Genomic DNA, 12,884 nt, shown 5'->3' with positions numbered 1-12,884 from the left:
CTTCATTTCGCATGAATCATTTTAGGCTCCCGAAAATTTGTCAGCATTCAGGTCATAATATTGATTCCCACGTATGTATATGACTGAGAAGATCCCCTAACGGTATGTATAACCGCACCCCACGCTCGCACATGCACGTATTCTTCTTAAACCCAAAGTATTAAAACGCAAATATTTTAATAATAACCAGAATATAATTGTACCTATATTTTGATTAAATTAAAATTAGATATCTGAAACAACATCCTCATTTATATCTGGTCATTTGAAGTAAGTGATATCACTCATGTAAAACTAGTAATAGTAAATCAAATGACATGTTCATACTTTTGTGTGGCACACAATTAGCGTTAAACGGAAACTATACTCTTGCCAATGTTATGTCACTTGATGACATTGATCGATATTTTTGTATAGTTTTCGATACAACGGGGAACTCTCTCGTATACCTCTGATAATAACACGAGTTTAACAAACTCAGTGCTTCCTCCCATGCATTGTTAAACTTTTTTTCTATAAAAGTATGCATTATCACATTTCTTGCGTTTTATCATTTTGTTGAGTTTAACACATTATTTAATTTTTGATTCCACATAAGCAACCAACTCTTCACTGCAGCCACACTGTTGTAGTGACTGCAGGAACACTTCCGGTAGTCTGTCCCCTAAACCAATGGCATGATGAGAGAGTCTGAATTTATCGAGCATTTTGCCTTTTCCATCTTGTTCACTGAGGTGTAGACTTTCGATATAATTTATCTGAGCCTCGGGGATTTTCAAAGCAATAGCTAATTCCTTCCATTCTGGTCCCAAAAGCTTCGACATGCTCAGAAGCGACATCTCCGAGAACAGACCTAGAATAGGAAGGTTCATTATAATAAAGAAATACACTTATTGTTAGATTGTTAGAAGCAGTGTGGTAAAATGATATCTTATTTTTAGGAATGTAAAGCAAATAGTCCCTTTTTCTGTTTACTGTAATTAAACACCGCCACAGTTTCTATTCGTTGAAATGATACTTGATATTTACAGTTATATCAATAGGTCACTATTCAACGTTGTGTTTAATGGTTCTTGTTGATCAGCTGCCATTTTGTCATGCAGACTACATAACACTTGTATCATTTTTAATCATATTATTTTCATGACAATAATGTTCATTGCTTATGCATCCTGTTACATACCAGCTTTAGTGTAGAGTGCAACAAACCGCCTTGCCTCATCACACCACGGATATGTTCGGACTGCTTGTAGCATTTTCTCAATCTAACAAATATAAAGCGCAATGGCTAACGTCAAAAGGAGATAACGTATAGCCAGTTATTTTCACGGGAATGATATTTTCGCGATATCTCAGACCATTGCTATGCTCATCAAAATGTGAAAAAATGGCTGAATCATAAACCTTTTTATAGTTATTTTTATCATTTTAATTTATGCGGTATAACGTTTTAAGCACATATATCAAGAGGCGCAATGACCGTGTCGGTCATCTGACTACATTGCTACAGAAAGTCATTCTTACGAAACTTAATGATACTGATATGGATTCCATAGACGAATTGATGAAAAAAATATTGAGAACAATAAGCAAGTTAGAGATAAATTAACATATTAAAAAAAAGAAAAAAAGTTCAGGCGCCAGTCACCATAAGTTTTGGACATTACCTTTTTGTCGGTTTCGTCTTTGTTTTGATTGGCCCATATAAAGAGTGTTGTCTCGTTTCTGATGACGTCAGAATCATTTTTACATTGTCTCTCCACACGCTGTTCTATTTCCTTCACTGTAGCTGTCGTATCCATAACAACAAACACGTCATGCATCTCATTTCTGTCAGCCATCTTTGAGCTAATAAATTTTCCAAGAGCTTGCACTAAAGAAAAAAGTTTGCAATTTTTCAATATGTTATATGACGCATTGGTTTTATTAGTTTAATATCCTATTTTAAAATACTCAGGGTCATTTAAGGATTTGCCAGGCTTATTGGTGGAAGACAGCCGGAGTACACGGAGAAAAATTCATATATGACGCAACAATTAATAAAGAATCATGCGTTTCTAAAAGAAGATAATTGATTTTAATTTTTTATGGAAATAAAGCTATTCTTACGATCACCATTCATGGACAGGTGCGACAAGTAACGCTTTGACACCTACAAAAATAACACAGAATGTTGGTATCACGAGAAAAAATATTGAATCAAAATCAACCTAATCATTACAAAAGTATTATTGATAATTGACTTTACAATATCAAACTAGCGATTTTGTTTTCATGTGCATTAGCTGTAGTATCTATAACTATGGAAACAATACCAGTCCGTACTTTTTCCTTAACTTAACAGAGCGTCGACCCTGAGACTAATCAGGAATTCTTAACAATGGAAATGCAACCTTCAACAAATCAGTATTTGCAAACATTAAGATGCTAATCAAAATGTCCTTGTGTACGCATGACCTTCATCCACGTGACCTCCACCGCGCCCGTCCTCTCCCTCAGCGGTTCCCTAGCCCTGACCCTGTAGTGTAGAAGACCTCGGAATTGGTCGTCATCCATCTGCTCCAGGGATTTCTTGTCTACTACGTAGATATAACAATTAAATTTACAGATGTCTTTGTGGGCTTTGTAGGGCATTTCCACAATTGTGCCTTCGGTAAGTCGTCTGTCATGATACTCCAGGCCGATATTACCAGACATATAAATTTCAACAGTTTCCCCGTCCATGATATTAACATCGGCCAACTCCATTGGACCTCTGGTGTAACCATGTTGCTGTAACCGAATGATCTCCTTGGAGGCTTGTTTCGCTGGTAGCACGTGTATGAAGGTTTCGGCTTGATAATCGTCCGCCTTGTGTCTACAGACAAGCGTAACGGTCGTACCAACCTCATGGTTAACAAACTGATCGGCAATATCTTCAATGTCTTTCTCAGAGGAGTCATCAGACACTGTCAGAGACATCATCCTGAAATGGTCGTATACACTTAGGTTCAGTAGATGTGACAATGTCTTCTTTTGAAATAAATCATTAGTACATATGAGTTAAAAAGTAAATTGGTTATATAAAAACACACCTATTCAACCATTCCTTCCTAGCATAAGTTTAAAAACACTCACTCAAAACGTCTGTTTCCCTCTGGCAGAGTGCATCCTAATTCTCTATGAAGTGTTTTGGCGATTTTTGGATCCAAGACTTTCCACTCCCCATCGTCAGCGCGGAACACCATTACAGGACGCCATTTTCCTATGTGATAATGTCATATCATGTTTTAAGACACCATAGATATGGAACGATTACTTACGAACATGCAATCGAATGTCAAGTTATACAAAACCTATTCAGCAATTTGTTTTTGTATAAATGCCCCCAACGAGGCAGCGGTGGATTTTTTTAAATGGAATATTATTATTAAAATGTATTTTCAATAAATCTCATGTTTATAACGAAAAACAAAACAATAAGAATAATATCAAAAAGAATGTCTAGTATCCAACGTTTTGCTCTCTTGGCCATCCTCAGGCATATTGAATAAAAAACATGCTAAATAATTCAATTTCGAACAATTCTATTGACAAAAGTCAGTAGGATGAGGCAGATAGGTCCTCTCATTAAAATTTCTAATAGGGGATGACCAAGAGACTAAAAATTTGCAAAAGAGCCATTCTTACTTTTTTTTTTTCAAGTAGATGTTTTGTCCTCTTGTTAACATCAAGTTGGTTCTGAAAATATCAAATATAACCGATACGTTCAAAATTGAAAAATAAACATTTACTAGTACATTATAACTTCTTAAAATCGACCCTTGTCTAATCCGGATCAATGGGTATTCTGGCTTATTTGTATCGCATTTACCTTCTATATTTATAGATGTATTTATTGGTTCCCGTGCCATCCGGTTTAGACAGCTTACACTGTACTTTACATGCATAACGCTAATTTCTCAGTCTGTTTTATAGACAATTGTAAAATTCTCAACAATCTTTGCATTATTCAACTTAAATCATTTGAAAATACTTTGTTATCGTTTGCCTCCTTGGCATTAACCACGCCTTCCTTCTGCAATCGCTCCAGGAATGGGTCCATCCGGAAGTTAAGGAGGTCTTTACCGGAAGTAAATATCTTACATAAAGCCACGTATGCTTTCTTCCTGTCCTGGCCCTGAGAGGAAACTGTAGAGAAGAGAGATTAATTTCTTTTTTAAAGCGAAAAACACTTAAAAACATGAATCTATCAAAAATAAAATAACCTTGATTTTTGTAAAATATTTTAAAAATATATAATAAAGTTACGGTGATATATAGGGATTAAAGTGTTTTATTGCGTTAACGATGGTGTGAACGCAGTGGGATACCGACATATCTAATATTGTGCGTTAGCGATCCATGTGTTTGTACAGAGTAAGCGTCTTCTGTTTCCATTCCAAAACGTGCAATTTAGATATGAATGATTCTGGGCTAGTCAATACAAAAATGCACGGGAATCACGTGGTTAGCGCTTAACTCGCCGGTGAAGAAAGTCGTTCTATATGGTCAAGAAATCAGGCCATATTTTCAATACAATTTTCGTATATGCGATTACCGTAAACAATTTTTTTAAAAAATGACAACGGTGATATGGTTATTGTGGACGGTATTCATGAGTCTTATTCGTGCGACCTACAATACCCAAGCTCCAGTAAAGCGGTGGCGGTTAGAAAACTTACGCTTTATTTCGGATATTTTCACACTGATATCCTTGGTCGTTTTGTTCCCACAGTCAAGATCCACTCTCACCTGTGCTTTTAGAAATTTATGATGATTCAGTTGTGCTTTATTGCCATCCGAAACCTGCAGCACAAACGTTCTATTACTTATTTCAATGTAATGTCTGAACAAGTGTATGTAGCTTATCCTCCGATCGCTATGTTCATGTCGTCTGTTTTTGAAATAAGATTTACATTATGCTATTTGAATGTGATAATTGCTTTGAAGGATACGTCTTTGCTTGTGGTAACACATAATTTTCTCTTGGCTTGAAATGCGAAAAAACCCAATTGGCATAACATTCAATTCCTGATCTCAAAATTGTTGTTTGACAAAAATTTAGTTACAACTAAAGGAGTTAACTAAATTAATTAAGCTTAATTAAAAAGAATAAAAATCACAATATTAGTCATACGATACCAATTACGAAATTACTTAAAGTTAACAAATTAGTCACACAAGATATAAAACACGACTTACAGTTATCTTGATGTTGTCGTTCCCGTACCCGGCTGGGACCTGGATATTCATACAATCTTCCGTGATGTTCAGACCTTTTTTGTCCACCAGGAACTTTTTTCTCTTCGGCACAGCGGCGACGACCATTTGGAGATATTCAAAACTTGTTATCGCAATCCCAACGTAGTTGATCCCTTTCTATTTGTAGAATATAAACAGCAACCAATTAAAAAGGATATCGCAAGATTAAACCAATATGAAAACGAATTCTGATTAACCAGCTTGTGTCAAACTAATGTATTCCCCGAACAGTCTAGATCTACATCTGTCATAATAGTCGAAAATCGAGAACGTATACCATAGACTACAGATTAGGTGAAGAAAAAGGAATTGGAATTTAAAACCAGTAGGTCTTTCACCCAAAATTCGCTGATTTGGTACCGGTTTTAGCCGTGAGAGATTTCTCTGTTAACCCCTAGGGTATGACAGCTCCAGTAAAACGTCATAAAGTCATGCGGTGTAACCGTGGCGTGTATTGCTGAGGACATTTATAATATTGCTGTGCGATCCACATGTCGCGGTGAAAATACTTCGTTTCAGTCAATTATCTCATCCTTTTCTTTTGTATATCGGAGAAAAAGAATAATTCACTACCTATGAGGGTGTGACAAAGAAATCACAACCTTCGGGTTAATTCATGAATGACAAACCCTCTGCAAGCCTCGGGTTGTACGTTCATTAATTACCCCTCGGGTTGTGATTTCGCTGTCATACCCTCGAGGTAAGGGATGATTCTATTAATCAATTGAGCAATCATTAACTACTAACATCATCAAACGCAATCACTGCTATACGCGGAATCGATTATTTTACTTAATATGAACCACTATTGTACACAATTAAAGATTAAACTATTAGACAATTATTTAATTGTAGACATATAATACTCTAAATCAAGCGTGTCGAAAGTGGGTTTGTCTATCTTCACATAGGTACCTTTAGAATATGAAAATATTGGTAAAATACACATATAACATGGTAAACTAAATAGTCATTTTACTGGACAGTTTTATAAGTGTAATGTTTACCTACCGGGAAAGCTGTAACTTCACGTTTGTTCAGTAGGTCTGGCGTCTTCCAGGGTCCATTGTCGATGGAGACTTTAATCTCGGGTTGATGTCTTTTTCCACTGATAGAATACGGCACATACACCTCCATCGGCAACTTGAAAGTGAAGATAGCAAAACTGTTCTTTCAACTTTGAACTAAATGGTTAGAGTACTGAATTCAATCGTTTAAGACAAAACCACATGTCATTGAGTCTAAAACTGATCTCTGTTAATAAACGATCAACTTCAATGCTTACGAAGACTAAATCCTAATGATAGAAATCCTTTCAAACAATATTTTAGTAATTAGATACTGTAAACTTACTTTCGCTAACGATATATTTTCGCGAATTTCGAACTTTGCTTTGAAATGGAAATTGTAAAATTTAGTAGCCACAAAAGAAAATCCCTTAACAGTAATTGTAAACGGGGCGTGACTGTTTGTAACAATATTGAGACACAAGAATACGTATATACAAAGATATTTTTATATGATTTAATATGAGCAAATTAACAATTAATCTCTTAGAGATACTGCTGAAAAATATTATAATCAAAGTTTGAAAGGATTTTGTATTAATTCAAGGTAGCAAAACACGACTGCATTGCATAATTTTACGAGGCTTACAGACTAATTGTTTATAATAAAAGTAAACAACAATACAAGATAAAATAATGAACTAACCTCTAGGTTTACAGTTTCATACCCCACAGAATTTATCCGAATAGGACACGACGCCTGCTCTTCGTGTGGAATGTCCAGCCAGTCCGCCATTTTGATCTGACCTTCCATGTTGTTACACTGAAGTGAACCGAAGCTTCCTTCCATAGCGTACACAACACAGAGGATGTCTGTGTTTGTATACCGGTCTCCCTTGGGTGCATCCTTTAATCTGAAATGATTTTACTCAATCTGAAATAAGACGATTTATTTGCTTGCAAATTGACATCATTACACCATGCTATGATAGCAACGTCGTCAAATGAACTGACGTTTTTATTGGCTTGAGTACTTTCAATAAATCAATTTATAAAAATGCACATCTCCTGTTCACCTGTTCTATCATAAAAAAGGTATCGCATATATACTTATTTGTTTTTGCGGGAATTATGTTTCTATGATTTCGCGGGACATGGCTATGATCACAAAGATTGCTTATTTATACCGAGTTTAACATGCCCTGCAGGAAGAATGTCATAATTGTGTCTGCTGTCCTAAACGTATAATCGTAAAAGGCTATTAAATTTGGGATATTATTACTTTTTCTTCCTAAGCCGACTTCATATTAACTCCTTGACATGTTTCATTTTTGGCAATGGTTTGTAATTGGGCTGTGAGACACATCATAGTCTGTAAAGTAGTTAGCGAAAAAAGAGTAGTGCGACTGCTTCGCCCGTGGTCATTATGTGACTCCAAATGAATACACTGCAGTCTCCTAAAACATACAGACTTTTACACTGGCCATACACTGCATACAAGGGAAGCCGGCCTTAAATTACTCTAATCAACTAACCAACATGATACTTACCACATAAATAGAACGAATATACGTACCCGGCCTACTATACCTTTCGGCCGAGTACGAAATGGTGCCTATGTGGCCTAGTGGAGCACAGCCTCAGAAAATCACTCGGGCACGATTTTCTGAACTTTTTTGTAGGTTTCCAATTATTTTGTGCATATACATTCATTTATATATTGTTTTTGTCCAAAACAAACATAACGACCATTCATAATATAAACTGTACCACTCCCAAGACACCAAGCTCTCAATTTGTGGACTTGATGTATACTTTTCCTTCGGAAGGACCTTCATATTCATATGTGAAAAAAATGTCTCGTTGTGAATTTGATATTTTATATTTGGCTCCATTAGCAGTAATAGGTACCAATGGTATCTCTAAAGACGACATCATTATCCTCTAAAAGTCTTTTGAGCTACAATATTACAGCTAGCCATATATGTACAACTAATTCATAAAGGTAAACACAGTGATGACATTGTAATGGCGATTGTTTAGAATACTCTTACACTAGAGGATGCCAGTTTTCTGGATTTCTTCGTCGGATTTCGTTTTCTTGACGTTCTTTCTTTCTTGCCTCTTCCTCCTTTTGTATCTGCCTTTGCCTTGCCTCCTCGTCTGCTTTTTCTTTCTTTCGCCTTATCTCTTCCTCTTTTTGTTGTTTTATTCGCTGTCTTTGTTCCTTCTCGGTTTCTAGAGTTTTTCCGTAAGCATCTAGGTCACATTTCAGCGCCTTGATGTCGTTGTCATTTATTCCTTCCTGTGACTTGATCTTCTCGCACGCAGATTTTACATTCTCAACTAGCGAAGCCAGTTTCTGTTGTTTCTCAGCCAACTTGGCAGCTTCTTCTAGTTGTTTTGCAATGTCTTTATTGTTGTTCCTTTTCGTTTCGCTGAATTAAAACCAGTACAAGAAAAAAATAAATCGAAAACATTGAGGTAAATTGTCCTCAAAAACATAATTTCTATTAAATGTTTGGAACATGTCATGACTTTTAATGTGCCAAATGTGAAAGCGTGAACGATAAAACGTTAAAAATTGATTTCTTCATAAAATTTAAATACATGTGCAACACTTTTTAATGCTTAGAATAAAATAAAAGCATTATTTTTCATGCAGAGTCTACATAATTGGACATCTTTTTATTTATTATCAATATTTTTCATAACTTACAGATCCGTGGTGTTGTCAGTCGCGTTAGAGCTGTGCATAGGAGATACGAAATAGATATAGATAAATAAAAATAAACTCAAAATAATCTAAAAAATATGTTAATGAATTGCGAACTAGAACTAACGACAAATAAAACAAATAAAAATATTAATAATCATACGACGACCAGCCTTAGAATATTAACATTTAATTCATTCTAATTTAATTGTTCAGAAGGTGATTATAAGTGTACAATTCGTAGAAAGATAATAACGTATGAGACTCTAAAAATCATTAATCTCGTTTTACATTCCAATTTTAATAATCTAAAATCGGTTCGGAAAGTTAGTGGGCCTTTAATGCTTCATGTCTTAATATAATTTTGCAACTTGTGATATAGTTGGCGATGTAGCTATAGATGAAATATGTCAATAAAATGTCTCTACTATTTTCTAATTCGTCTTTGATTGTTGAAAATAACTAACTTACCCGCGATTTCTGGTTAAAAACTTCGCGATTACACCAACTACACCACTGGGTATATTGGGTCTGTAAATAAATCACACTGTGATTTTAGATTAAAGACAAAATCATTATTTATAATCTTCTTAATTAAAAAGACTCCATTTTTTAATATTTTTTTAAAGTTCACGTATTGAATTCTATTTTTTCTTTTGGAAATCAAGTTCACAACTGTTGGCTAAAATATTTTGTTCAGGTTTGTTAGCGATTCACCACTTTGGTTAATAAAACATGTTACAAATCACTATAACACAAACTCTACGTTCAATTGGGTATCGCATTTCTTATCGCATTTCTTAACCAACAAATGCTTAAGCGTTATTTTTCCTTACGTTTTTCCTGTGTTTCTCGTTTCCGCTCTTTCTTGGTTACCTCTGAAAAAATGAACCAATAGCTTATTCAAATCAGTATATATGCCAAGGACTTAATCCTTTGAGAAGGCCTAATTTTCAACAAAAAATTAGTCACTACAAAATTGAAATTAAAGTAAAATTTAACACAATATGTTTAATTAAGGGAAAATGCAGGTAAAGCAATCAAGTAATGGTCATCGATGTATAACATAAAACAATTAGACATTATCATAACGATTGTGAATATTTATATATACATTATTGCTCGGTTGAGTGGTCGATAGGTTGAGCGCTTTTACAATAAAAATGTATACGTGTGGATGAGTACATAGCCTGTTTACTTGTTGTTGTGTAAGACCGCGTTAGAGGTAAGTTTGATTTTAATTTATAACCGCCTCGATTATTTTCTTTGTTTTACAACAGTATATGACCTATCTCTCTGTTTCTCATTGTTCCGAACTCATTTAATACACAGTGACTGTTTAAATTATGCTATATTTAGAAACCAGACATGATTATGTAATATTCAATTGTTTAATTACCTACAGTTTAACAGTTAACGTGTATGATATATGGTACTTGAAATATAGAGCACACAACACTATGGTATAATGAAGTAGGTGTATATCATTTGAAATGATATCTGTTCCTTAATCGATATACTTTTTAAGTACTAACAGAAAATTTACATACCCATGACCTGTATGAGATTCCGGTGACGGGACTGGAAATAAAACTGACAGTGTGTATCATAATATTTGTTAAGTAATATTGCAAGTAATGCAAGTAATAATATTATGTGAAAAGATGCTTTCGAAAATAGATTATTTTTACATATCACTAATGTGCTAGAAGTGTTGTCAATTCTTTTCTATTTTAAGTTTTTAATCTATTGAACAAACCGATCGTCCACGAGGTCCATGAGGTTATTTTTTTTAAGCAAACCGATCATCCACGGGGTTATTTTTAAACAAACCGATCGTCCATGAAGTGATGTTTAAACACACTGATCGTCCACGGGGTTATTTTTAAACAAACTGATCGTCCACGGGGTCATTTTTAAACAAACCGATCATCCTCGAGATTATTGTTAAACAAACCGATCGTCCACGTGGTTATTTTTAAACAAATCGATCATCCTCGAGATTATTGTTAAACTAACCGATCGTCCACGGGGTCATTTTAAACAAACCGATCATCCTCGAGATTATCGTTAAACAAACTGATCGTCCACGAGGTTATTTTTAAACAAACCGATCGTCCAGGAAGTTATGTTTAAAAAACCGATCGTCCACGAGGCCATTTTTAAACAAACCGATCGTCCACGGTGTTATTTTTAAACAAACTGATCGTCCACGGGGTCATTTTTAAACAAACCGATCATCCTCGAGGTTATTTTTAAACTAACCGATCGTCCACGAGGCTGTGTTTAAACACACTGATCGTCCACGAGATTATTTTTAAACAAACCGCTCGTCCACGGGGTTATTTTTAAACAAACCGATCGTCCATGAAGTTATGTTTAAACACACTGATCGTCCACGGGGTCATTTCAAACAAACCGATCGTCCACGAGATTATTGTTAAACAAACCGATCGTCCACGAGGTTATTTTTAAACAAACCGATCGTCCACGAGATTATTGTTAAACTAACCGATCGTCCACGGGGTCATTTTTAAACACATCGATCATCCTCGAGATTATTGTTAAACTAACCGATCGTCCACGGGGTCATTTTTAAACAAACCGATCGTCCATGAAGTTATGTTTAAACAAACCGATCGTCCACGAGGTTATTTTTAAACAAACCGATCATCCTCGAGGTTATTTTTAAACAAACCGATCGTCCACGAGGTTATCTTTTTAAACAAACCGATCGTCCACGGTGTTATTTTTAAACAAACCGATCGTCCACGGGGTCATTTTTAAACAAACCGATCATCCACGGGGTTATTTTTAAACAAACCGATCGTCCATAAAGTTATGTTTAAACACACTGATCGTCCACGAGATTATTGTTAAACAAAACCATCGTCCACGAGGTTATTTTTAAACAAACTGATCGTCCACAAGGTTACATTTAAACAAACCGATCGTCCACAATGTCATTTTTAAACAAACCGATCGTCCATGAGGCTATTTTTAAACAAACTGATCGTCCACGGGGTTATTTTAAACAAACCGATCGTCCACGCAGTTATTTTTAAACAAATCGATCATCCTCGAGATTATTGTCAAACTAACCGATCGTCCACGGGGTCATTTTTAAACTAACCGATCGTCCACGTGGGCATTTTAAAATATACCGATCGTCAACGAGGTTATTTTTAAACTAACCGATCGTCCACGAGGGTATTTTTTAAATAAACCGATCGTCCACGATGTTATTTTTAAACTAACCGATCGTCCACGAGATTATTGTTAAACAAACCGATCGCCCACGTGGTTATTTTAAACAAACCGATCGTTCATGAAGTTATGTTTAAACACACTGATCGTCCACGATGTTATTTTTAAACAAACCGATCGTCCACGGGGTCATTTTTAAACACACCGATCATCCTCGAGATTATTGTTAAACAAACCGATCGTTCACGTGGTTATTTATAAACAAATCGATCATCCTCGAGATTATTGTTAAACTAACCGATCGTCCACGGGGTCATTTTTAAACAAACCGATCATCCTCGAGATTATCGTTAAACAAACTGATCGTCCGCGAGGTTATTTTTAAAGAAACCAATCGTGAACTATGTTTTTTTTAACAAACCGATCGTCCACGGGCTTATTTTTAAACAAACCGATCGTCCACGAATTATGTTTAAACAAACCGATCGTCCACGGGGGCATTTTTAAATATACCGATCGTCCACGTAGTTATTTTTAAACAAATCGATCATCCTCGAGATTATTGTTAAACTAACCGATCGTCCACGGGGTCATTTTTAAACAAACCGATCGTCCACGTGGGCATTTTTAAATATACCGATCGTCAACGAGGTTATTTTTAAACTAACCGA

The 12,884-nt window shown here is 35.4% G+C and overlaps 1 protein-coding gene across 1 annotated transcript in view; it reads right to left on the bottom strand.

Moving 5' to 3' along the window:
* Nucleotides 1–402: 402 nt before the first annotated feature.
* The window catches only part of LOC138316637 (uncharacterized), a 14,675-nt gene continuing 2,193 nt past the window's right edge, over nt 403–12,884 (bottom strand). Inside the window, exons 3-19 of the mRNA XM_069258312.1 lie at nt 10,557–10,587; nt 9,843–9,884; nt 9,478–9,537; nt 9,010–9,039; nt 8,345–8,728; nt 6,997–7,204; nt 6,295–6,426; nt 5,224–5,400; nt 4,704–4,827; nt 4,016–4,170; nt 3,642–3,720; nt 3,118–3,244; nt 2,458–2,965; nt 2,110–2,152; nt 1,668–1,873; nt 1,184–1,265; nt 403–853 (exon numbers count right to left, since the gene is read on the bottom strand). Coding sequence (XP_069114413.1) covers nt 573–853; nt 1,184–1,265; nt 1,668–1,873; nt 2,110–2,152; nt 2,458–2,965; nt 3,118–3,244; nt 3,642–3,720; nt 4,016–4,170; nt 4,704–4,827; nt 5,224–5,400; nt 6,295–6,426; nt 6,997–7,204; nt 8,345–8,728; nt 9,010–9,039; nt 9,478–9,537; nt 9,843–9,884; nt 10,557–10,587 — 2,669 coding nt within the window. The 3' untranslated portion in view covers nt 403–572. The remainder of the gene's footprint in view (nt 854–1,183; nt 1,266–1,667; nt 1,874–2,109; nt 2,153–2,457; nt 2,966–3,117; nt 3,245–3,641; nt 3,721–4,015; nt 4,171–4,703; nt 4,828–5,223; nt 5,401–6,294; nt 6,427–6,996; nt 7,205–8,344; nt 8,729–9,009; nt 9,040–9,477; nt 9,538–9,842; nt 9,885–10,556; nt 10,588–12,884) is intronic.

This window comes from Argopecten irradians, chromosome 2, assembly GCF_041381155.1.
Source record: "Argopecten irradians isolate NY chromosome 2, Ai_NY, whole genome shotgun sequence".
Classification (NCBI taxonomy): domain Eukaryota; kingdom Metazoa; phylum Mollusca; class Bivalvia; order Pectinida; family Pectinidae; genus Argopecten; species Argopecten irradians.
Note: the sequence above shows the minus strand (reverse complement) of the source record. Positions and strands in the feature narration are given on the sequence as shown.